Raw genomic sequence first — 24,722 nt, 5'->3', positions numbered from 1 at the left:
CATGCATATTGATCATATGAGTTCAAGNGTTTCTAGGTTTGATTGAGATCTAATGACTAAACCAAATGTTAGTCCTTGAGAGATGACCTAGGAGTCACTTCCTAATGACTAAACCAAATGTTTTTCTTCTATGTCTTTTATCTCTCAATCATATTAAAAGTAATGATTTCTACATCATAAGGTGTTTGAATCTACATGCATATTGATCATATGAGTTCAAGGGTTTCTAGGTTTGATTGAGAATTTACTTTGGTTGAATTCATTGTGAATAATAATCTAGAAATGTCTTGCATTTGATAGAGAATTTACTTTGGTTAACTAATTTTGTATTCATTGGGAGACGACTCAGGGTTACTTTAACCCTATCTACTTTTTGAATACTACTTGGCAATATTGAAGTTGTCTTGAAAAAGTAGTATTAATTTGATAGCTTCAACGACAACATAAACAATATTCACCTAAGGGACAATGCATTCCTAGCCATCCAAGGTTCGAACTTTTTTCCCCGAAGACAACCATGGGTATCAACCAAACCAACCAACACACATAGCATGTCATAATCATACACAACAATGCATATAAGCTTATTTCATCAAAACACATAATCAATAATTATTAAAAGATAAATAAAGCATATTATGCACACACAGGAATCAAACACAAGACCACCAATCTAAAACAAAATGCTTTAACCACTTGAGTTACACTCCACTCCTTTTAAATGTATAATTTTTTAGTTTTAATCATTCGCTAGGTCTTGTTTTTGGATGAAGATCTCACATAGGTTCCTTAATTATTTTTTGTCTCAATTGAGTCCTCACTTTTGTAAAATTTCTCCAATTAGACCCGTGCCATTAAATTTGGTCAAACTCTCTTAGACTCACCTTAACGTGACATACTCAATATGGTTTTTTAAATAATGTGGGTAAGTTATTTTGCTTTTTTTGTGTGATTCTAATGTGTATATTATTACTTTTAATTAAAGAAAATGTTGAAAAAATTAATTAAACTCATAACTTTCTTGCAAATAGGGATTGCGAAAAGAAAGTCAATAGTTTTTTTTTTAATTAGGTGTGTATTGGCAAAAAATTAGGAATCAACCTGGGGATTATTTTGGAAAATTAGGGTTTATATGAATTTCAAATTGAGTGATTTTAGGGCTTTGGTAATTTTCATGATATGTGGTTCGACTTCAGAAAAAAAAAGTCGACAGATGCAATGAGCAAGAGGTAGAAAGCCTATTGTCAGTAATAGTCACCAAGAAGACGTGTTTGTTTTCAGGGGAGGACCACGATGGTGATGATCAAAGTGTAGCTTAGTTCATCGAGAAATGTTTGTTTGAATTTTATTGTAATTCGTTTTGCTAGTCTGATGAATATGAATCATAGCCACTTATTTCTCACACAATTCCACAAACTTATACAATTGGTAATAGAATCAAATCCTAGAAGAGAAATGGTAATTTAAAAGAATACAGTTTTTGACACTTATTTTATGTTATGGTTTGGGAAACTAAGATATATGTAGATCAGCCAACTTTTTAAATAGTTTACAATTTGTAATTAGGGCCATCTAAGATCTTAGTAATGAGTATCTTGAGCAAGTTTGTTCTCTATTGCATCTTCATCTAATAATGATTTATAGTTATTTTGTTAAGTTATGCAAATCAGTGACATAGACACTTTGTATTTTGAAGCGCCTGCAACGACATGCAATGCCATAGAGAAGGATTATGTATGTAATATATATACATATACATATATATATATCTTGTTAAAAGAATTATTTTTTTCACTATCAATTTTAAATGTCCTATAACACGTGTAACTTGTATTAAAAAGGTTTTGAAATAACATGAACTCATGTGGAAAAGCAATTGTGAATTTGAAAGACTAAGAAACATGTAAAAGTTTTGTTAAATGAGTGGTGATTAAACATGTAGACAGGAGAGGTAGCATCTTGTTTACTAATGAATAATAGCTTAAACATTAGTGAGAGCTATTTAGGATCCAACAATCCCCACATTTCTGAATGTACAACATGCTTAACTATTTAGGAAAAAATATATGTGGTGTCACATTGCTGAAAATTTAGTAGTGAGATTATACAAAATTTTATCCCATCTAAATTAAATACCTGGATTACAACATTTAAATATAAGAGTTTCTCATCTATCATGGCCCAAAAGCTTGTAGCAACATTTCATTGATTCAAAGAAAATTACAAACAAAAATTTCACAGAAGTTATAATGCAACATATAGAAGATCAAAGAGTAAAGAAATAAATGTTCTGTAAGCAATGGCATGCAACAGAACAAGACCAGAGCTCCTTCAAACCACTCGAATCCTCAAGCAATGATTCCAAAAGTAAGAAATAAAGAAAGAAAGAAAGGTGTTGTAGTTCAACCACCACTCTCATCCCCCAATTTTTTTAACCTATGTTACAAACTCGATCCAACTTTTTCTACCATTCAGTTCAAACCCATTTCAATTTTTGTTCTCCGATTCCTCAAGCAAGCTTTATAAGCTTGCCTCTCCTAGATCATGGCCGGAATCTTCAAAACCTTCTACTTCTATGTTGTCTTCATCATCGTCTTCTCCCTCTCTGTCATCCTGTTTGGGGGGATGCAGCGAAGCCTCGTATGTTGGTACACAGGTTGCAAAAATGGGGTTCTATTATAAACTCTAATTTCCCAAAATTATTTTCCGTTTTCTCTGATTGATTTCCAATTCGTACAGACACTCACTTTCTTTTTTATAATGAATCCTAATTCGAATAAACACTTACATTCCTAATTCGAAGAAAGGGATTGAATTTAATTAAATTTACAACAATTTCTTGAATTAAAAATTATTAATTTCCACGTTAGAATCACCTTATTAACATATTACCTAGGCCACATCATTTAAAAAGTACCATCAACATGTCATGTATAGGTTAGTCTAATGGCGTAACTCTAGTTTAACTGCAGGGCTCTAATTGTACCAATTTTGCAAAAATTAGAATCCAAGTAAAGGATATATTTGAGATTCCTAGGCAAAAAAAAAGGACCTAGTGAATTATTAAATCAATTCTTTATTATAATATACCTAAAGGACATCCAAAGATATTCACATAACTTAGCTATTTTTCTAGGATCTTACAAAATGTGTTATGTGGTGAAAAGTAACAAGAGGACTTAATCTATGGGTTTTGTTTGACCTAAGGCACGAAAAGGATTAACCTTATGTGTGACAAGATGAAACTCATCAGCAATAGCTTTACAAAGTAGTAGAGGCCACCATAAATGCATATATCTAGTGAATCGGATGTTAATGCATGTATCCAGATAATTTAGTCTAGAATATCTTGCTTGTGTGCATATCCTTATATTGTGTCTATCTATGACTAAATTGTATCTATAACATGACTTATTTTGTATCAGATAACTCTTTGGTAAATTAGTTTACCCTTTTGTGTGTTTGTTTGTTCTTTTACAATAATTAGCTACCAATATGAGCAGATGAAGAAGTAGGTGATGATGCACTTTGAAGAAAGTGATGCTGTTATGTAGTTTTCTTAATTGATAAGGGTTTTTTTATAGGAGTTTTTTAAACGCTTTAGTCATTATTAGTGTATTTGTATTCTAGTTATGTTTAGTCTCTTAGTATATATATTTTATTATCAATTTTATAATACCTTATTTAATAATTTTATACTATTGTATTAAATTAAACGTTTCAATAATCTTCTAATCTTTTGATAAATTTGATAAGAATACTTATCATCTCGAAGTCCTTCAACTGCACAACTAAACGGACTTCACAACTAAACATGTTAGTTGATTCATCTGCACAACTAAACATATTAGTCGATTAATAACATTAACTTTCATAACTTAATAGAGTTTGTAATCATCGAATCACTTAACAATTTTTTCTAATGGGATATAATGTATCGTCCGGTCCTAGCAAACGCAAGTTTCAAAACAAAAGTTACATGACATGAACTTTAAAGCAGACCCGCCTATATGAAATAAGATATTATTAACTTTAAAACTATCTACATATCATCTAAACATATAAATGTTTATCAAACATAAAAACAACATATACTAGCATGATTTTTGTCTTTAACAAAGTTTACATGTATAAAGTATAACAATATTTTATTGTTCAACACTTAAACAAACTATGAGAGTTTAACTTTTCCTTAAATAATAATTACAAAATAAAAAAAAAATATTTTTATTGATTAATCGATTTTATCAATAACTTGTGAACTAAAAATATTTTTACATAAAAAAACTTTGTAAGATACATAATGAATTGGTGAAGAAAGCTGACATATAATTTATAAAAGTTTTACATAATAAAATATTGATAAAATGTTTTGAATCATAATCATTTTATCCAAGTTATACTTCTTAACATTTATCATTATAATATTTATATAATAAGATGAACTATAAAGATTTATAGATCAAAAAATTTATTAATATATTTATATAGTCTAATAACATTAAAATATTAAATTAAAATAATAATTTAGTTATATAAAATTTATTAATTAAAATACTTTTTTTTCCATTTATCATATTTATCAAAATAAACATAAATTTTGTATTGAATTTCAACCCTAAGAAGCTTGGTGAATGGAATCAATTAGTAGCAATAGTAGTGATGGTTCCCTCCCTTATCATTCGCGTGCCATCTTTCTCGCATATTAAGCGCTGAAACCGACGTACACACCTGTCCCCATTTTCTCTCTCTTCCATGTCTTGTCTATTCTCACTTTCTTCCTCTCTTTCTCTCTCTCTCTGCTCCATTTCAGTGCTGTCTTCTCCCCACCACATCACTCTCCCTTTCTCTCACACTCATCCTATCATCATCATCATCATCATCGTCCTCAACATGCCATCCCCTTTGACCCTCCTTCTTCCCTTCTGTCTCAACGCCGCCGTTTCATTCACCTCAACATGCTGTTGACTATTCATCCTTCCAACTCTCACTTTCCCCACTTCTTCTCCTTTGCCTTCCCCCATCTGGGTATGCTCTACTTTCTCCATTCTTAGAAAAAGATTCATTTTTTATTACTGTCTCCACTGTTCGTTCCTTTGTTCGCTGCTTCACTTTTCAATGCACTCACTGTTCTTTTTATTTTGAAAAGGGCTTATTATTTTACTTTTAAATAAGCCAAATCGAGCACGCGCTTGATTTAAGTTACTCTATGATATGAATTTGATGGATAAAAAATTGCTGACAGCCGGGTATATTTTATTAGATACTTCATTTTATAAAAAATGGATTTCAGTTGGCTGTTTTCCCATTGTTTTCTGGAATTCTTGATTTCGGAGCTGATACATTTTACACACTTTTTTTTTTTTTAATTACAGTTATTGTCATCCATTATCTGTGTCCATGTGCAATACAATTGCTGGGGGGCTTACTCTCACTGAATGCTTCTTTTTTTCATGTGGTTTTTTTAAGTTAATTTCACTAAAGTTGGTTCCTGCACTTCTCAGGGCTAATGTTAAACTTCAATCTATGATTATTCATCTAATCACTTGGGTTTTCTAGATGATTTCAATTATTCGCGGTGGTGATTTTAGTTCATGGTTCTTTATCATGTTGCTATGTTGAACTAATGCAAAATTCTCTATTATTTCAATTGAAACTCTTAGTTTTCAAATTTCCGTAAATTAAACTTATTGGTAGTGGGAGGTGTTGTTTTTGCATATTGCTGTTTGCTCAATAACAAAGGCTAGAAATTGATTCATGCAGACAACTTAATGTGGTCGTCTTCTTGTTGTCTAATTGCAACTAATACTAACATCTGAGCAAAAAAAATAGCTATACTTTATTGCTTTCGCTAATCTATTTTGGACTATTAGATTTCTACTTGTAAAATATTATAACACTCGCACCTAGGTAGCGATTGTGGTTTCACCTTGGTACTTAGCTAACTGCATTGAAGTTATTCGTCCTCGAGGTTTATATGTTCTTTTCATTTTTCTTCTTTCTTGCTAAATATTTGATACTTCCCTGCACATTAATACTTTATCCCTCAAGTATGTGTAAAAAATGTAAACAAAAAATTTCTGCCATATGGACTCTGATTTTTGTTATCTTATGGTCTATTGCTTCGCTGCAATGCCATTGCAATTATAGATTACATATGGGAGAAAATAATATGATGCCACTGCATGTGGTTGATTTTTTCCTTGCTATTAAATTTGTAAAGGATAAAAAAACGTGAGTTGCATCTTGAACTGTTATTCTATTGCTACTTGAGGTGGTAATCTAATGATGTTGTGAGTCGGTTTCTGTTGGTAGATTTTTGTCTTCCTATTAAATTTGTAATGTATGTGTTGAGTTTCATTTTGATGTGTTATTCTTATTGCTCTTGAGATGATCTGGTACTGTTGTTTGTCAGTTTTCATTCCTGATCCCTACAGGGTTTTTTTTTACATAGCTGTGTTTTGATATCACCAAGCTTTAAGTTGATCCAAAGGCATTGTGACTTATATAGGAATCACCCAACAACTAGTGATCTTTTGATTTAGTTGTTGAGTTGAAGCATGCTTGAAGATTTTATGAAATCGTTTCCTGTTTGGTATTTCTTTATTTCTCACCTAGTTCTTGTGAATTGATGCTATGAGTTGTCACAATTGTTCCAGAGACACGATGAGTTCAAGATTCAAGACATGGGATGTCGGATTTGCACTTGGAAATGAAAGAGAGGCAACGTTGGAGAGCTGAAGAGGATGCTTTATTACGTTCTTATGTCAAACAGTATGGTCCTAGGGAATGGAATCTTGTTTCTCAACGCATGAACACCCCTCTGAACAGGGATGCAAAGTCATGCTTAGAAAGGTGGAAGAACTACCTCAAGCCTGGCATCAAGAAAGGATCTCTCACCGAAGAGGAGCAGCACCTTGTAATCCGGCTTCAAGCAAAATATGGCAACAAATGGAAGAAAATTGCAGCAGAAGTTCCAGGTAGAACTGCCAAGAGGTTAGGCAAGTGGTGGGAAGTGTTCAAAGAGAAGCAACAAAGAGAGAAGAAGGACCTCAATAGAATCCCTGACCCCAGTAACAATAGCAAGTACGAGCATATACTTGAGAGTTTTGCAGAAAAACTAGTCAAGGAACAGCATCCTTCACCTTCATTTGTTATGACTGCTTCTGATGGGACATTTCTGCGTACTGATACACCAGCACCTGCATCAACCTTGCTTCCTTCTTGGCTTTCCAATTCAAGTAGTGCTGCTGCTGCTGCTGGTCCAAGTTCCCTTTCTGTGACACTCAGTCTTTCTTCTGCAACAGTGGCTGCAGCTCCATTCTCATGGCTGCAACCTGATAGGGGACCAGACATTGGTCCTTTTGCTTTGGGGAATACACCAGCTTTCAGTGAAAATATGCTGATATCTCAGATGTTGGAGCAGTGCAAAGAGCTGGAAGAAGGGCACCGAGCTTTGAGTGCTCACAAGAAAGAGGCAGTTTGGAGGTTAAGCCGAGTGGAGTTGCAGTTGGAGTCAGAGAAGGCGAGCCGAAGACGGGAGAAGATGGAAGAGTTTGAAGCAAAGATTAAGGCTCTTCAAGAAGAGGAGAGAACTGCTTTGAGCAGAATTGAAGCAGAGTACAGAGAGGAGTTAGCTGCATTGAAGAGAGATGCTGAAAACAAGGAACAAAAGTTGGCAGAACAATGGGCTGCAAAGCATTTGCAGCTTACTAGGTTGCTAGAGCAGATAGGATGCAGAGCAGGGCTCCTTGAGCCAAATACGAGATGAAGATATCTTTTGGAAAAATAGATTTGGTGGTTCTCATGTGATTTGCACTATATGCAGTTTACAAGATGATGATATTTTTATGGTGAAATGGATATAGGTGTTTTTGTGACTTGAATTATTTCCGGTTTATGCTTGTTGTGATCTTGGTATATTGCTGTTGTAGTTGTGTTATATCTGTTCCTACAACTTGAGTAATTTCCTTAAGCACTTGAATTATAGTATCACTTCCAAGCATGTGACTTAGTTATATTGTTCACCATACTTGCCTCAAAATTCTTTTCTTGGAGTGGCATTAGCTGAAAGGTTATATGTAATTTGTATCTAATCTTTAGACATGTTTGAAGCTTTCTCACAAATACTTCTAGAAAGAGAAAAATAAAATGAAATGATTTATTCCATTGCATAAAATTAGTTTACCAAGAAGTTCTTCATTGTTGTTGTTTTTTTTTTTTTTTTTTTTTTTTTTTTTTTTTTTTAATTCTTGTTAGCATAAGTCAATTTCAACATTTTCTGTTTTTTAGAAAGTTTGTTTGTTTTTCCTTATATTTTCTTTTTAGAAATGCTAATGGGGAAATTTGACTTGAGAAAATAAGGAGACTAAACCCTACCTTTTTTTATTTTAGAAATGCTAATGGGGAAGTTTGACCTGAAAAACTAAAGAGGCTAAATCCTATCTTTTATTTTTATTTTTTAAAATGCTAATGGGGAAGTTTGGCTTGAAAAAAAATAAATAAAGAGACTAAATCCTAGAAGAGTATTGAATTAGTGTAAAAGTTTTTCAGAAACAAGTTCACTCCAATCAATCTCGAGTTTGGTAAGAAAATGGATTATTTGGTAAGAAAACCTAGAGTTTGGTCCGGGGGTAACTACAAATGGTTTTGGTTGGCAAAGTTGTAAATATTAAAAAAAAATTAGCTCCCTTTTAATTCGTTTGTTACATGAAAAATATTTAAATTTTTTACAGTTTGTATCCTTTTTTAACATTTTTTTAAGACTAGAATATAATTCTAAACGTTAAATTTATATGCCCAAATCATTTTGAAGTATTTTGGGAAACCAAGAATTTTTTTAAGAACTAAGTAGTACAATTTGTTAAGTTTTCTTTAAATGGGATCTTAACCACTTTTATTTTGCTCTATTAGAGTCTAATGGTAATTCCTAAATATATAAGATCGATAGGTCCAACCTTCAAATTGGTTAGCATGAATATCGTGGTATTTTTGTATTATATGTTAGTTGAGTTGTGAAAATGTTGAGTTTATTATTGTTATATTGTTTGTTTATGGTTGTGAAATTTATTAGATTTTCAGAAATTGTATATTACTTTTTCCTTATGAGAGTTAAGGTCATAGAAGAAAATATTTTACAATGTTTAAAATAGATACTAAAGAGCATAGTTTAAAAAAGATCCATTAGACCTTTTTTTATTATGGAGTAGCACAAACTTAGAGCAATATTTTCATATCATAACTAAAATCGATAGTTTAATATTATGATTATTAATTATGATGATGTGTCCTTTTGTTATTATTAACATTGGTCATTTTTATTCAAAATAGTCCTCAAAGTTTTTTTCGGCTTTCAAAATGGTTCTTTCTTTTTTGAAATTTGTTCAATTTGATCATTTCTATTGGCAACATCTAAATCTGTGTGGTAATTGAAAGTGAATTTTGTGAAAGGAATTCACTTTGTTTTCAAAGGAGAGGTGTTGAAAGTTCAAGAAATTAGTAAAATTGTTGTTCTATTTGGGTTCGTTCATTCAAATTACAATTGGAAGAATCTAAGTTAGGTAAGTGTTCTTAACTTAAAGTTGTGTGTGTTGTATTGAGGTTTTAGGATTTTTTGTAGTGTTGAATGTGTTAAATGTGTTGAATGAAATTGTTTGGGTGTTGGAATTCGTTGTCATCATATTTTCTACATAATTTCGATGAAATGTACTTTTGATGGTCCATTGTATAAACAATTTTGAAATGCCTATTTCGAAAACTCTGAAATCTTGTTCCATAACTCTAAGTTTATCTCCTACTAGAGGTTTCGTTCAACTTTATAATGTTCCTTTAAGTCACAGTTTGAACAGCACTAAACAAGATTTTTAATGACCTTATGGCCTTTACATATAGGGTGGACTCCTTTGAAGTTTTTCAAATGTAAGTATCTTATAATTGAATGCTTCTTAAGCAGGTGAGTTCCCTGTTCAGATTTTATCACCGAGGCTTTTTTAACTGCTGATTCAAAAGGTGTACTTTCAATGTTTTTCATTTCTAGAGTTGTCTACCTGTATATCAAGTGTACAATAGTTCTGCACTTTCAACTACTTTCATTTGAATAATGTTCATAACTTCATGTTTAGATTTGTCTATATTTCGTGAGTTCTCCAAAGAAAGAAAAAGGTACGCCTAAGGTAAGGAGCATTCCCTTGTCATGAACATTTTTCTTTAATGCATTATGAGTTCTTTTTTACAACTAATTACCAAACATGATATTTGGAGAATGTCTCCTACAAACAATTTTTTCATTCCAAACCTGTGCTAACTAAAAGGCAAACACTTTATCTTCGGTATGGGCAATCTCCCCATAGCATTTCTGGTTTCAGACTTCCGAGACATGACAGATAACAGCACCCCAGCGTCATCATCAACTCACTTGATCCAACAGACGTTTTATCTTTGCATGCATATTTACAATTGAAAAGGTAAGATAAGTAAGATATAAACAGGCAAAGAGAAGGTAGTTATAGAATAAGAGGATCACAAAATAATAACCATTTGTGGAAAGAAACAAAGCACGGAAATTAAAATGCCGAATGCAAGAAGACACAATCATGCTCAAAGCTGTTAGATACATCAATTTTCATATGTAAAGCTACTTTATATATTTGGGTAGCATGCATATACGGTAGAGAACAATGTTCATGTTCCAAACATATCAATTTGCAACAGTTTTATATAATTTCACTGGGATGTACGAATAAAGACAAGTGCCCAAATTCCAAGACTTACCTATATAATGTTCAAATACTCATTCAAAATCTTCGGCATACTGAATATAAGAAAAAATGATAAATCAAAACCATTATAATAATGCCAGTTGAAAACTACTTTGGTATGAAATTACTCCCTTTTGCATGAACTGATTAAGATCGTATATAATCAGTAAAGAGTTAAATAGTCAACCTCTTTAAGACCATTTACTGGAGCATATATGCGCTAATTCCTAGTGGCAGAATTGATAATCCATAGATTATCAATCCCTTATCCAGTCAGCAGCAGCATCCATATTTCATAATTCACTGATATTTTGGCAGACATTAGTAATCAATAATGATAAAATTCTATCACCTGCATTTTATTTTCCCATTTATTCCCTTTTTGTACATTTGCAGAGACACAGCCAAATAATCCATCGGAGCTGAATCTGGGCTGGGTTGCAGGCTTGTGGCTGTGGTCAGCGACTATGAGTGACCTCAAAGGTACCTGAGTCCATTGATCAGCTATCCACAGAGCAATGCTCAAATAGGTTGATCCTTATGTGGAATATAGAGATATTATTGCCATCTGTACAATTTAAAATGACCAGTACTATTAGAAAAACAGCAGAAAGGAAAGATAGAAGTAAACGGAGAAAAATTGTATTTCTGAAAAGTTGCTTACGATTAGAAAGGATACAACTATTTACAGAAGATGCCTGTACTTACCATAACCATAACAATTCGGTCCTAATTCAAAACCCAATTTATGGTTCACCTCTTGTAATATTTACTTATAAAAGGCCTAAAAATAGTCTCCCACAAAAGAGTCACCTTGCCCTCAAGGTGAAAAGAAGGAAACTGCTTCATGATGGCTTTCATGGGTTCCCATGGGGCTTGAAATGCTGGTAGGTCAGTCCATTGGATTAGCACCGCAGCAGTTCCTTGGGAATATAATCATGGCACTTACACAATCATTAATTTCAGCAAACTGATAATTGAGAATGGTAACCCTGGCCTCAATTTCAGATCCAATAAGTTCTCTCCGGCTGGACTCTTCTGGCATCAGATACTGTTTTTCTGTTAAGCAAACTTTTTCATTAATTTGCTTTTTCAGAAAGAACTCTTGATCTTCTGGAAATGTCTAACTCAGTTTTTGGAGAACCCGTATCAAGCTATATGTTTTCAAATGATGAGAACAGGGAACCCAATTCTCAATAATCTACGAAATTTGGAAATTAGAAAAAAAAAACTACTTTTGAGCATTCCCATAATGACACAGAATGTAGCCGTCTGCTAAACCTCAACATCTTCATGAAGAGATCTTATTTCCAGCTGATCATCTCCTGTATTTGCTCTCAATAATTCCAGAATGGTTGTGATATGTTCACTTTGTGGATGAGCCTGATCCCCAGCAACAAATGCATTTAAATGATCATTGACATTAATCCAAGACCATCCTCTTTCCTTTATTACTCCCTTTGACTTCATTAACTTTCTTATATCTGCAACTTCCTTCCATCTCCCCTTGGCAGCATATATGTTAGCCAGAGTAATATGAGTTCCAGCTGAATTTGGATCCAACCGAAGCAACTGTTCAGCTGTCCATCTTCCACGGTCAACATCTCCATGCTCTCTACATGCCCTGAGTAAGGTAGACCACACAACATCATCAATATGGAATGGCATAGCTCGTATTATGTGCTCAGCTTCACTCAATTGCCCTGCTCTGCAGAGAAGATCAATGATGCAACCATAGTGTTCTTTTGAAGGACTGATCTTGTACTCATTAGTCATTTTCAAAAAATAGAAGAGACCAAGATCAACCATTCCAGCATGGCTACATGCTGTCAGAACCCCGATGAATGTCACGTAGTCTGGCTTTAAACCAACTCTAGAAATCTTCTCAAACAAGTCAATGGCCTCTAGGCTATAACCATGTTCAGCATATCCATTAATCATGGCTGTCCATGATATAATGTCATTCATTTTCAAACTGTCAAAGATTTTTGACGCATCTTGTACACTTCCACATTTTGAATACATACTAATAAGAGCACTATGAACCATTGCTTCATGATCTATGCCAATGCAAAGTACATGTGCATGCACCTGTTTCCCTTGCTCAAGAAGTGCCATGCTTCCACAAACACTCAGTATGCTAGAAATAGCAAATTCATTTGGTTTTGGCCCTTCCCTTCTCATCCATGATAGATAGTCAAAAGCTTCTTTTGCATAACCTCCTTGAGAATAAACAGCAATTATAGTGCTCCAAGATATAATATCCTTTCTAGTTATACCACGAAACACTAATGAAGCTGAAGTCAACAGCCCACATTTTGAATAAAGAGTGATGATGGAATTTGCCACTGACAAAGCATCAACAAAACCAAGACGGAATACATGACCATGTATTTGTTCCCCCCATTTAGCAATAGCAAGATTTGCACAGGCAGAAATTATGGCTGCAAAAGTGAATTTATTAGGAGGGACATCTGATTTTCTCATTCTTTTAAACACTTTCACTGCTTGTTCCTCTTCACCCACTTGCACATATGTCATAATAAGATTTGTCCAGGAAACTACATCTGGCATCCTCATTTTTTCAAACAATTGCATGACATAATCTGGTTTTCCACATTTATTATACATGGTTGCTAGAGTATTAATCACAAACGAGCTCTCATCAAATCCTTGTTTTATTGTTTGTGTGTGTATAGCTTTCCCATGATGTAAAAAACTCAAATCAGCAGAAGCTTTTAGAGCAATGGAAAATGTATGTGAATCATAGCCCACTTTTGATCTCCACATTTCAGAAAAGTACCACAGTCCCTCCGCACTGTAACCTGCATGTACAAGCCCTGCAATAATGGCAGTCCATGATACTACATTTTTAGCCATCATTTTTTCAAAGACTCTGCAACCTTCTCCTATTTTGCCTACTTTCATGTACATATCTATCAGGGCACTGCTGACAAACACTGAGGTTATCAAACCAGATTTAACTGAAAATCCATGTAGTAATTCTCCAAGGCAAATATTGACACCAAGTGCACATGCCTTGAGTGCAACACTAATCATGAATTGATCTATTTGAAGTTCAGGCTGGACCCACATATTTGAGAACAGGAACAAAGCTTCGTATGAATCTGAGGCATTGACATAACCACCTATTAATGTAGTCCACGAAATCTCATCTCTGTGGTCCATTTTCTCAAACATATTCCTAGCTTTACAAAGTTGTCCCTGTTTCACTAATTGCTTCAGTTCAGCGTTAACTTCAATCATATTATGAACAGAATAGACAATTGGAGCTAGCTGTTCTCGTTTTGCTTGCTGGATAAATTCAGTGGCAGTTCCTGTAAATAAATTGTTAGAAATATGATTTAAAACCATTCATGTCTCCTTATTCAACAGCTTAATTGACTTAAAATCAGAAACCCTCAGCATAAGATGACACCATCCTGATAAAAAATCTTCTATTATAAGCTAAACAAGGGTAGGAGGTAAAACAACAATTAGCACTACGCTCCATAACATACGAATTTCAAAATGGCATACAAACTGACAGAACTTTCATCTACGAAGTTAATAAGGAAGCCACGTGGCAGCCAATCAGTTTAATTCTGAATAATTTATCAAGATTTTTCTTTATGGCACTAATAGTTAGTGAGTGCAAGGCATTTCTACAAATAAGCAAACTCTAAACAGAGTTGGGCACGCTAAACCTTCAATTACGCAGTTCTTGCAATCTTTTCCCAAATCAATATAATTTGTCGGATTCTATTCATGCTTTAGAATCCCTAAAGTTCTGCAGTTCAAATAGTTCCTATTCCTATTTCTACATTCATCCAACTTATAATATTAATCAACAACAGAACAAAAATTTAAAAAACAAAAACAAAAAACGAAAAACGAAAAAAAAAAAAAAAAAAAAAAAAACTAGACCGTGCTGAGACGATTCCTTGATCAGTTTCAACAATCAAAACAAAAAATAATGAGCGCGCACATTCACCTGGAGTGGAACAACTGAGAGGTGAGTCGAGGTTCCTTGAGTATAGGGCCGCCTTTGGATTGCCAGAAAATGGAGGGCGAAGTGCGAGTGCAAGCGAAGAAACATAGTGAGAATGCAGCCAAATGTCTCGGTGGAAGAGGTTAAAGTGTTTGAGGAAAAGGTGCATCCTCGCTATTGCTTGTTTGTTTGGCCTGAAACAACGGGCTTTGCGCCTTGCTTCCGACCTAGCACACTGTCTCTCAAGGCGTTAATGGAAGTACTTCTCAACTGTTTGTAGAATAGAAAGAAACAATAGATTGTATCAATACCCCTATTTTCTCAAACTATTTCTGTCGTCCACTTTTTTTTTTTTTTTTTATAAAATTCTTTTATTTTAAAATATTAAATTATAATTCATGTTTATTTTACAAGTATAATTTCTTAAATTTTGAAAACATTACTTTATATCTGGCAAACAGTGTCAAAGTGTTTGGAACGAAGAAGAGTCAAATACTTAGATTTTAAGTCTAAAAAATGACGATTTATGATAAGTGAGGTTTTGAGAAATTGGTTGGTTGAGGGAAACAACAATTTGAGGTTAGTTGTGAAGTCATTTAGGACTTATGAAACTTTCAAACCAGAAAAATATGGTGTAAGAGGCCGTAAATGGTTGGTGAGTGTGTTTTTACATGTTTTTGTCAAAAATTAGAGTTTTGAGTGGTGAAATTTTGAAGTAAGGATAGTACGTTACTTTGGGAAGTTGGAAGTCTATTATTAGACATATTATGACTTGTCTAGATATTTAAATAAGAAAAATCTGGTGTGGAAGTGTTAGTTCTAGGATAGGGTGAGTTTTTTGGTACTTTTAATTTAATTTTGAGGTTTAATTAGTGAAAAGTTGAAACAAAAAATTTGAGTAATCTAAGGTGATGGGGTCTACTATTTAGTGTATTATGACTTGTCCATGATGATAGTTTGTTGATATAGGAATTAGAAGAGGTAGAAAAGAGTTTAGGTAGCTTAGAGAAGTGAGTTTGGTTTCAAATGGTCAAATGGAGTTATATATATGTGTTTCTTAGGAAAGTGTCCAAAGTCACAATAATTGTTTAGGCAATAGTTTATGTTTTAATCGATTATGACACTAATTTAATCGATTGAAAGAAACGCTTTAGCCTAATCGATTATGTGACTAACTTAATCGATTAAAACATACACTTTAGGCTAATCAATTATGTTATTAACATAATAGATTAAAATAGATAGTTTTGCCCTGTTTTTCTTTATATGAATTTGGACTTGCCTTAATTGATTATATTACTAATCTAATCAATTAATACTACTAGTAATGTGCAGTTTTGATTAATCTAAACCAAATTCACTCGTACACATATAACATATATTTCATTGTTCTTTTGTGATCCTAAACAATTTTATTATCAATTTCATATGTTGGATGCAAAGTATCATGAGATGATAAATGTGTGAATGGAAATGGTGGAAAAGAGTTCCATGGAGGAACTTTTTATGGAATGGTTTCAAATGGTTTCAAGGTTGGGAAAGTTGGTTCCGAGGTAGAACTTTTTGGTGTGGTTCCGAGTGTTGTTAGAATGAATGTAGGTAGCTCAGTCATAGGGGTTATCTTGACACTTTAATGGTCTTTCATTCTCAAGTAGATAAGACTGATGCATGTGGTGAGAGTAGTATGAGGTCTTAGTCTAGGTGCTTCCAGTATGGCCTACGACACAGTACAAACTAACCTTGTGAGGGTGACAAGGTGAAACCCATTTGGCAATGGCTTTGCAAAGCAGTAAATGCCTCCATAAGTTCACAACCCGCCATAGTTCGACATTCATTCTAAGTCCAGACAGTCTAGTCTAGGTCATTGCATGTTAAGATGTTTGGTCAGATTTATATTACAATTGATAAATGTATGAAATGTTTTAAGTTTATGATGACTTGTTTTTACATCAAGCTTATCCTTGCCTTTGTCTTTGTTTGTCTGTGTGTTTTCTCTTTTGCGATGATCACTTTAAATGGTGTGAGCTTAGGGAAGACGTCTTTTCAGTCATTTCAGTGTGAGTTTGAGAGTGAAGCAACAACATAGATAGAGTTTTGTTCTCCAAGTGTAAGATCTTCTTCATCGATAGTCTGTAATTTCTGATAAAGTATCATCCATGTAATGTTTTATTTTGGTAGTTTTATTCTACTAAAATGAGATGTTACCATTTTTGATCAAACAAATTAATTAATTTATTTTCTGCATTTTTCATTATTCTTTACCATTTTCTAAAAATATGGCATTTTGGAAATAATAAAACCACAGCTTGATTCTTTGCAGACATTAGTATTTTCTTTCTTTCTTTACATGCATTATTCATGTATCATTCATTATATGCTTTTTCTTTCTTTGCATATGTTTTATCGGTAAATAATGCCTTTCCATTCTTAAACCATTTTACATCTCATTCATCATTTAGCCTTAGTAGATACATGCATTTGCATCATTCATTAGGTTTCTTTCTTTTAAATTCAATTTTATTATTTCCCCACCTTATTTTAGTTATTTATAGCTAGGATTAAACTTTACATTTCTAAAACTTAGCATGAACTGAATCCTTGGATTAATACCTTACTTATCACTAGCCTATGTTAGTAAGAAATTGAGTTTGTTTGTTTTTATGCAACCTAAAAGCAATTCAACAAAGTTAAAAGTTCTTTTAAAAGTAAAAATGAAATTTCTATATAAAGACCTTTTTGAGTTGATACATTTAGAGTTTTTTAGACTTATTATAACTGGATTTTTAAGTGGTAAATATTATGATCTAATTGATAATGATTATACTAGATAGATCTAGATAAAGTTTTTAAGATATAAGGATGAGTCTTTCAAAGTGTTTATTTTTTTCTCAATTTTTGAAACTAGTTCAAAATAAAATAAAAAGTATTAATTATTTTTAATGGAAATGATCATGAAAAGAGAATTTGAAAATGAAAACTTTCAAAATCTTTCCGAATCGGGAAATTAACGAGAACTTTTCTATTTGAAGGATAGTAAAATAAAAACGTTTTATTGAGAGAAAGAATTGTACGAAATTAGTAGAACTATACTTAATGTTAAAATAAGTTTTATATTTTTTAGGATAATGATATTTAGATAACATTTTTTTGACAATATTTGAATATTGATTACGTGTCAATCTATAATTGATAAAAAATTAACGAGAACTTTTCTATTTGAAGGATAGTAAAATAAAAACGTTTTATTGAGAGAAAGAATTGTACGAAATTACTAGAACTATACTTAATGTTAAAATAAGTTTTATATTTTTTAGGATAATAATATTTAGACAACAATTTTTTTACAATATTTGAATATTGATTACGTGTCAATCTATAATTGGTAAAAAATTACTCTACAATAAATAATAATAATCATAAACATTATTGTGGAATAATTTTTTACCAATCACAGATTGACACGTAATCAATATTCAAATGTTGTCAAAAAAATTGATGTATAAATATCATTATCCAATCTTCTATACCTATTATCTAATTGGTGATGCTTTAAGCTTTCAACAATCTGTCAGACACACTTAATGTATCATATTAATTTTGTTTTCACTTTGATATTTTTCGGAAAGATTAAATAATACAAATAACTAGCTAAATAATTTGCAATTTCCTTTTAAAAAGAATGATATCGATAAAAATAAAGGTTATTAAAAAATAGACAATTTTGATTTAATTAAATTCAAGTTTAAGGTTCTATTATAAACACCTATGATCTTTCATGACAAAAATAATACCATATTTTTATATGTTTAACAATGTAATTTAATAAAACTAAAGTTTAAGAAAGTCTTGGATGCCAACATAATAAGCTTTCTTTCTATTCATCTTCCTTCAACTTAATAACTTTAACTTTTGCTCTATTTTTTTTACTTTTTTTTTTCTTTTATCTCCACGACTGGATGCATATATACGGAGGAAGAGGAAACCTATATAAAGACAAGTCCATATATCTTGATTTACTTGCCTGTTTTATTTTTTATTTTTTATGTTTAAATTAAAAATAATTTAAATATTAAATTTTTCAATTATTATTTAAATTATCTAGTTAAAAATATTAAATAATTAATTAAAAGCTTAAAAAATATTTATCAAATTAAATATGTTTTTAATATTAATTTTTGGGTTAAATATGTTTTTAGTCCCTATACTTTGGGGTGATTTTGGTTTTAGTTCCTCTTTCAAACTATAGTACAATTTAGTCCTTCAACTTTAGAAAACTCTTGCTTTAGTCTTTTTTACCAAATTTTTTAAACTTTATTTGTTGTTTCAAGCACCTTACATTATAGCATTTGGATTGTTTACACTGTTTGACACATTTTTGCTTCAATGTTAACTGAGAAACGCGTTTGAAACAACAAATAAAGTTAAAAAAGTTTGGTAAAAAGGACTAAAAACAGAGTTTTCAAGGACTAAATTGTACTATAGTTTGAAAGAGGGACTAAAACCAAAATCGTCCTAAAGTATAAGGACTAAAAACATATTAATTTATAATAATAATAAATAGGGGTTTATTAATAGGGGTTTATTAATTTATGTTTCCTCTTAAAGTGTATCAAATCTTAGTTAACAAAAATATCTTCATATATTATGGATTCTAAATTTTAAAATTAAAGGTATTTAAATAATTTTTTATTTTAAATAAAAATAAAAATTATTAAAATATTCTTGTATTTAAAATATGTCTTTTTGATGGATAAAAGTTTTTTTATCAACTAAAATTTGGTACATTTTAAGAGTTTACACAAGATAGCTCATATATATATATATATATATATATATATATATATATATATATATATATATATATATATATATAAACAAATTTTAAAAATAATTTTTTAAAAAAAATTATCTACGCTATAACAGAAAGAGTTATAATTTTTGAACTTTTTTTTTCACACTAGTCCAATTTATCCTATTTTTGACAGGTAAAAAACGTCAATAATAAAATAACCGACCCATTTTATTGTGACATGACATATACTTAAAAATCCAAGTAACTTCATTAAATAAAAAGAGAAAAAAAAAAGTTGAATTTTTCAAACTTTGAAGATTGATGATGGCTTTATAAATATGATTAAAAGCATAAGTTTCAGTAAAAAAATATTAAAGGTTAATTATTTTATTACAATAACATGATTGTATACGGCAAATGAAAACAATTTAAAAAAGCAAGTTATACATAATTCTAAGAATCAACAATAGTTATCATCCCCGCAAACCCGAAGGGTCAAAAGAGTGAATCAAATTCGAATAGGTTGCGTAATCCAAAAGAAACTTTTGCATTCAACACTGTTAGCTGGTTATTAATTGAAGGTCAAATTATATAAAAAAAATGAAATAATATTAAATGTCATAAGAAACTAATGATTACATAATTGCAATATGAAACAAATCTCGTTAGTAGAACTTGTAAAGTAATTGTAACAAAAATTAATTATTTTACTGTAAAAAAAGTGTTAAATGACTGTAAAATTCATTCTATAAATATTTTTTTTCTTATTTTAATCTTAAAAAAATATTCTATATTATAGCTTAACCAAATATTTTCATGGTATGGACAAATTATTGTTATAATAGTTGATTAAAAACTTATATCATTCAATGAATTGGTAAAAGTTATTATTTTTAAGTGTGGATGCACAAACGTTATATTCTGTATATGACAAATAGATGAGAAAAATGGGTCTGATTTCTAAGTTAGCCTGCATGCTAATAGTCGAAAAAGGCAGGGGGCTTAGTCAATCATTTAGATGTAGTTATTTCTCATTATAGATGTAAAATATTAAAATTTAAAGCATTCGGATAAAAAGATAATAATTAGATTTATTTATTTTACATTATAGATGTAAAATATTAAAATTGATCAAATGGAATAAGAATAAAATGGTAATATTAAAATTTGATGGGATGGAGTAAGGTTTTTAATTCTCACTAATTGTAAGTTATTAGTCTAGCTTAACTCAAATTTTAACATATTATAAGCAAATCAAGCTATAATTTCTCCCACAAGCTCATACTTTTTTCAAGACCTTTAAGATAGGGTTTTATTCAGACAATAATAAGTTTGGATTTCGAAATAGGGAAGTAGTCGGCATGCCGATGTTTCCAAATTGTAGCATCCCATTTGAAGGTTTGTGACTTTTCCATTAGTTGGATTACGGGCCTTGTTTTTTTTTTTTTTTGTTTTATTTTCTATTTTCTATTTTTTTTTTTAACTGAGAGGTTTGAATAGTTGTAGTGACACAAGTCTAGCAATTAGGCATTACACTTCTTTCATGTTATTTAGACTTCATATGTTAACGACGGTCTAACACTTGTTGGTATTAATCTCTTTTTCAATTTAATTGGTGAGCATGAAGTTGAGAGTGTTTCGGGTATGAGATCGAGTCACTCTAATACCTACACAATTTCTCTTGGAATATCGTTTGGTAACTGCTCTTCTATGTCCTTGCTTTTGCTCTACCGTTTGGAAGTGTACCTGTCAAAGGTTCTCCAATGCTTAACTTAGTATACTGTCAGTACGAGAATTCTGAGTAAGTATTAAATGCATAGTAAATGCGATCACCTACCTCTTACCTATGACCTATATTTATAGTTTTAGACATAGGCTTGAGATTAGTGAAACCTTAATCCATACTCAATCTCAGCCCAACATCTATAATTACCATTTACCTTAATCCTTGTAGAAAAACCTGTTTATCGTCTATGGCCGACCGTCTCTGTTCTTAACCGTTCAACCTTGCTTATTGGTTTTGCCACATTCACCTGCTAATTAGTTGCTTCCTGTCCTTTATGACCCTCCAGCTTGTTCAGTATAAAATATTACGCATGGCCATTTGAGCCATACGGTACAATTAGTCATATATATATATATATATATATATATATATATATATATATATATATAATACTTAACTTTATAATTTTTATTAAAGTTTTAATTAATAATAAATGAAGATTTTTTATTTTTAATGTTAAATTACTTAATTAATTGTAATGAATATTTGAAATTTAATTTATAAATATTTATAATTTAAATTACAATTTTATTGTATATCTCTCTTTTTAAGTAATGTAATTCATGAACTGTAATATTTTGAATTATTATTATTTTATTCTAATTGTGATAGTTAAATTTTAATATTTTACATCTGTAATGTAAAATAAATAAATCTAAATGATTGACTGATTCATGTGTTTTAGGTAATGTAAAACTTCATGAATAGTTAATGAACTGAATATGCTACCATTTACCTATTAATGATGGACTAACATAGGAATTTTGACTAATTTTTCTTATTACTTTATCATATATAGATGAGAAATAGACACATTGTAAAGCATTGTTTATGGTAGGCATCGAGATATGATTCAAGCATAGATACCCAACATGTCAACGAATGTCTAAATATATACAATTTTAGTTGTATGAGGAAACTCATTAAGAAGGTGGATATGATAAGGGTTAGAAAGCTCTAGGTTTTGTGAATTTTGAGTGAGTTTTAGGTGGTGAAAAGTTAAAATAACATGAACTATGATATGGTGGTGGTCGCAATTTATTCGAGAAACTAGGTTTTGCACAAGGATGTGAATAAAGGGATGAGACTTGCTTTTTTTATTTTTTAATTTAGGGAGTTCTTGACAAGTTTAAGTGATGGAAAAGGTTAAGGATGAAAGTTTACTAGGAATACAAATATCTTTGAGTATTATATCATATTAGACTTAAGTGTTATGTTTAGTTTGTATGAAACAAGTAATATGATTAATCAAAGATAAATGGTTTGTTTATGTTCTTTACCTTATAAGCTTTTGTTTGGATGAATGAAAAACATACTTCATCAAAAAGACATGAGTCTTGAACCTTTCACAATACACATCAAACTTATTCATATTTATTTTACAGATTTCGTAACGTTTTGTCAACATCAAAATTTCTTGAAGAACATTTAAAAGTTGTTCGATGCAAACAACTTATAAAAAAGGGAGAAATGTTAGCATTACAAAGTCAACCAATTGTATCATACCTCACTTTACTCAAGTAGAAACAATAAGGTGTCATGTGTAAGAAGAGTTGCACAAAAAAGTCACACATTTAATGCTAAGTTAAGAGAATTTAATACATTTTAAGCTCCAACAATGAATGAATAGTGGTTGAAGAAGAAGAATTTAAGTTTGACTCAAAATGAATACAAAATATTTGTCATCACTCTTTTCTTCTCTATTTTATATATAAATAATATATTTGTAAAGAACAAAGATTGGTAAAACTTTTTAAACAAGAATAAGAATAAGTTCTTATAATCTTAAGTAATCCTTAACCTTATATTTGTGTAGAAGAACATTGTTCTTATTTCAGGGCAACATAAAAAAGTATATATCATCTTGTTTTTTTCTTTTTTTATAATATTGTCCATTTTTAGTTAGTAACCATCTAATCTTTCAATCACATTATTTATAAACTCAGGTTTAGCCAAGCATGGTTGCAGTCCAAATAATTATCAATCCTAACCAAGAGTAAATATAGTCCAAAAAAATACTCAATTTTATCTAAGAGTGGTTGTGTTCTAAATGATATTCGATTTGAGTTATGAGTGTTAAGACAAAATCGTTTATGCACCTAAAACACTCTCATGTTTTGAAGTTTAATCAAATAACATTAAAACGGAAAAATAATCTAAAAACAATTTAGGGTGAAAACACAAGACTTAGAATCTGACTCCCCAGCATAGAAAACCTACAACCTGAGTCCCCAACATGGAAAAGCTTAGAAAAACACTTAGGCTTTTAGGAAATAGAAAAACATCTAGGTCAAAACACCCAGATGCAAAGCTAAATGATATTACGCCTAAAGCGTCTAAGAGAGTTAGAGTTAAACGTTTGATTCTTATCATACCTGAAAAAGGTATTCAACTTAGCTTTCGAAAACAAAGCAGGTCAAGACAATGTATTTGACAAAACAAACTAAAAGACTCAAGATTAAAATATAAAAGAAAGCTTAAAACAAGCTAAACGCTATTTGTCTAAGAAGAGACAAATACGAAAGAAGTGTTTACTTGGCTAAACGATACCCTAAGCTTAAACGATACTTTATCCAAACGATAAAGTTTCTATACAATACCTAACATCTTTAGAAAAGAGCTTAATTGTTAAAAGCTACCTAATAGTAGGAAATAAAAAATCACTTTGTTGATCTGAGCAAGCATTAAATGACACTAAAGGCTCAACATTCAAAAACAACAAAGGTGATAAGAAAATACCTATTTGCTGCATGCACAATTTACTTTATTCTTTGTAGATAAGTTATTCTACATGCATCCACATAACTATACATTAAATATCAAAAGTGGATGTTAGAGACAAAGAAGATATTCACATAATGTTCTTCATTTGAAGCCATGCCTAAAAAGAACGTATAACCTACTTCAAGCAAAGTACTAAAAAAGTATGTCTGCTTTGACAAGTTGACTTACCCAATGACTATGTACGAAGAAAGAGAAAACACAAGTATCAAGGTTAAAAGCTCAAGTCTAAGAAACATATATCCATGAAGCCTTTGAATATAAAAGCTTTCAGAAGAAAAATCAAGAGGATAACTTAAGAAGATAGTCAAGTGAAAAGCTTACAACGAAATATCCATCCTAGAAGCATTCAAAAGAGAAGAGAAGAAGGAACTCAAGAAAAAGAATATATTCGAGCTGCAAAAGAGAAAAAGAAAAGAGAAAAGAAGATAAAAAAGAAAAAGAAATACTCTCGAGCTTCATTGTTGTATTCCTTACTTTGTAAGAGAAAAGAGAGAAACACATGCGATTATTTAGACTGCTTTGTATTGTATTTACATCCTCTCTATGAGAGTAATAGTCTGAACTACTAGTAAGAAATCATTGATTTCAATTCTGAAGAGAATTAAAACACTT

The 24,722-nt window shown here is 31.1% G+C and overlaps 2 protein-coding genes across 8 annotated transcripts; one reads left to right on the top strand and one right to left on the bottom strand.

Moving 5' to 3' along the window:
• Window positions 1–4,700: 4,700 nt before the first annotated feature.
• Window positions 4,701–8,027, top strand: LOC106774359 (transcription factor AS1). Its single transcript, XM_014661330.2, has 2 exons — window positions 4,701–5,028; window positions 6,660–8,027. The coding sequence occupies exon 2, from the start codon at window positions 6,692–6,694 to the stop codon at window positions 7,769–7,771; it is 1,080 nt and encodes a 359-aa protein (XP_014516816.1). The 5' UTR covers window positions 4,701–5,028; window positions 6,660–6,691; the 3' UTR covers window positions 7,772–8,027.
• Window positions 8,028–9,873: 1,846 nt separating this feature from the next.
• Window positions 9,874–15,020, bottom strand: LOC106772883 (putative pentatricopeptide repeat-containing protein At3g47840). Of its 7 annotated transcripts, XR_002669653.1 has the most exons (4): window positions 14,752–15,020; window positions 11,110–14,095; window positions 10,771–10,810; window positions 9,875–10,435 (listed from the first exon to the last, which is right to left on the bottom strand). XR_002669653.1 is itself a non-coding variant. In XM_014659504.2 (2 exons), the coding sequence occupies exons 1-2, from the start codon at window positions 14,915–14,917 to the stop codon at window positions 12,033–12,035; spliced, it is 2,229 nt and encodes a 742-aa protein (XP_014514990.1). In that variant the 5' UTR covers window positions 14,918–15,020; the 3' UTR covers window positions 9,874–12,032. The 7 variants fall into 7 exon arrangements, 1 of the variants encoding a protein (XP_014514990.1); XR_001376645.2 differs by having other exon boundaries at window positions 9,874–10,435; window positions 10,771–14,095; XR_002669651.1 differs by having other exon boundaries at window positions 9,874–10,810.
• Between the last annotated feature and the right edge of the window lie 9,702 nt (window positions 15,021–24,722).

Source organism: Vigna radiata, chromosome 9 (assembly GCF_000741045.1).
Source record: "Vigna radiata var. radiata cultivar VC1973A chromosome 9, Vradiata_ver6, whole genome shotgun sequence".
Classification (NCBI taxonomy): Eukaryota; Viridiplantae; Streptophyta; class Magnoliopsida; order Fabales; family Fabaceae; genus Vigna; species Vigna radiata.
This window is presented reverse-complemented; position numbering and strand designations above follow the sequence as displayed.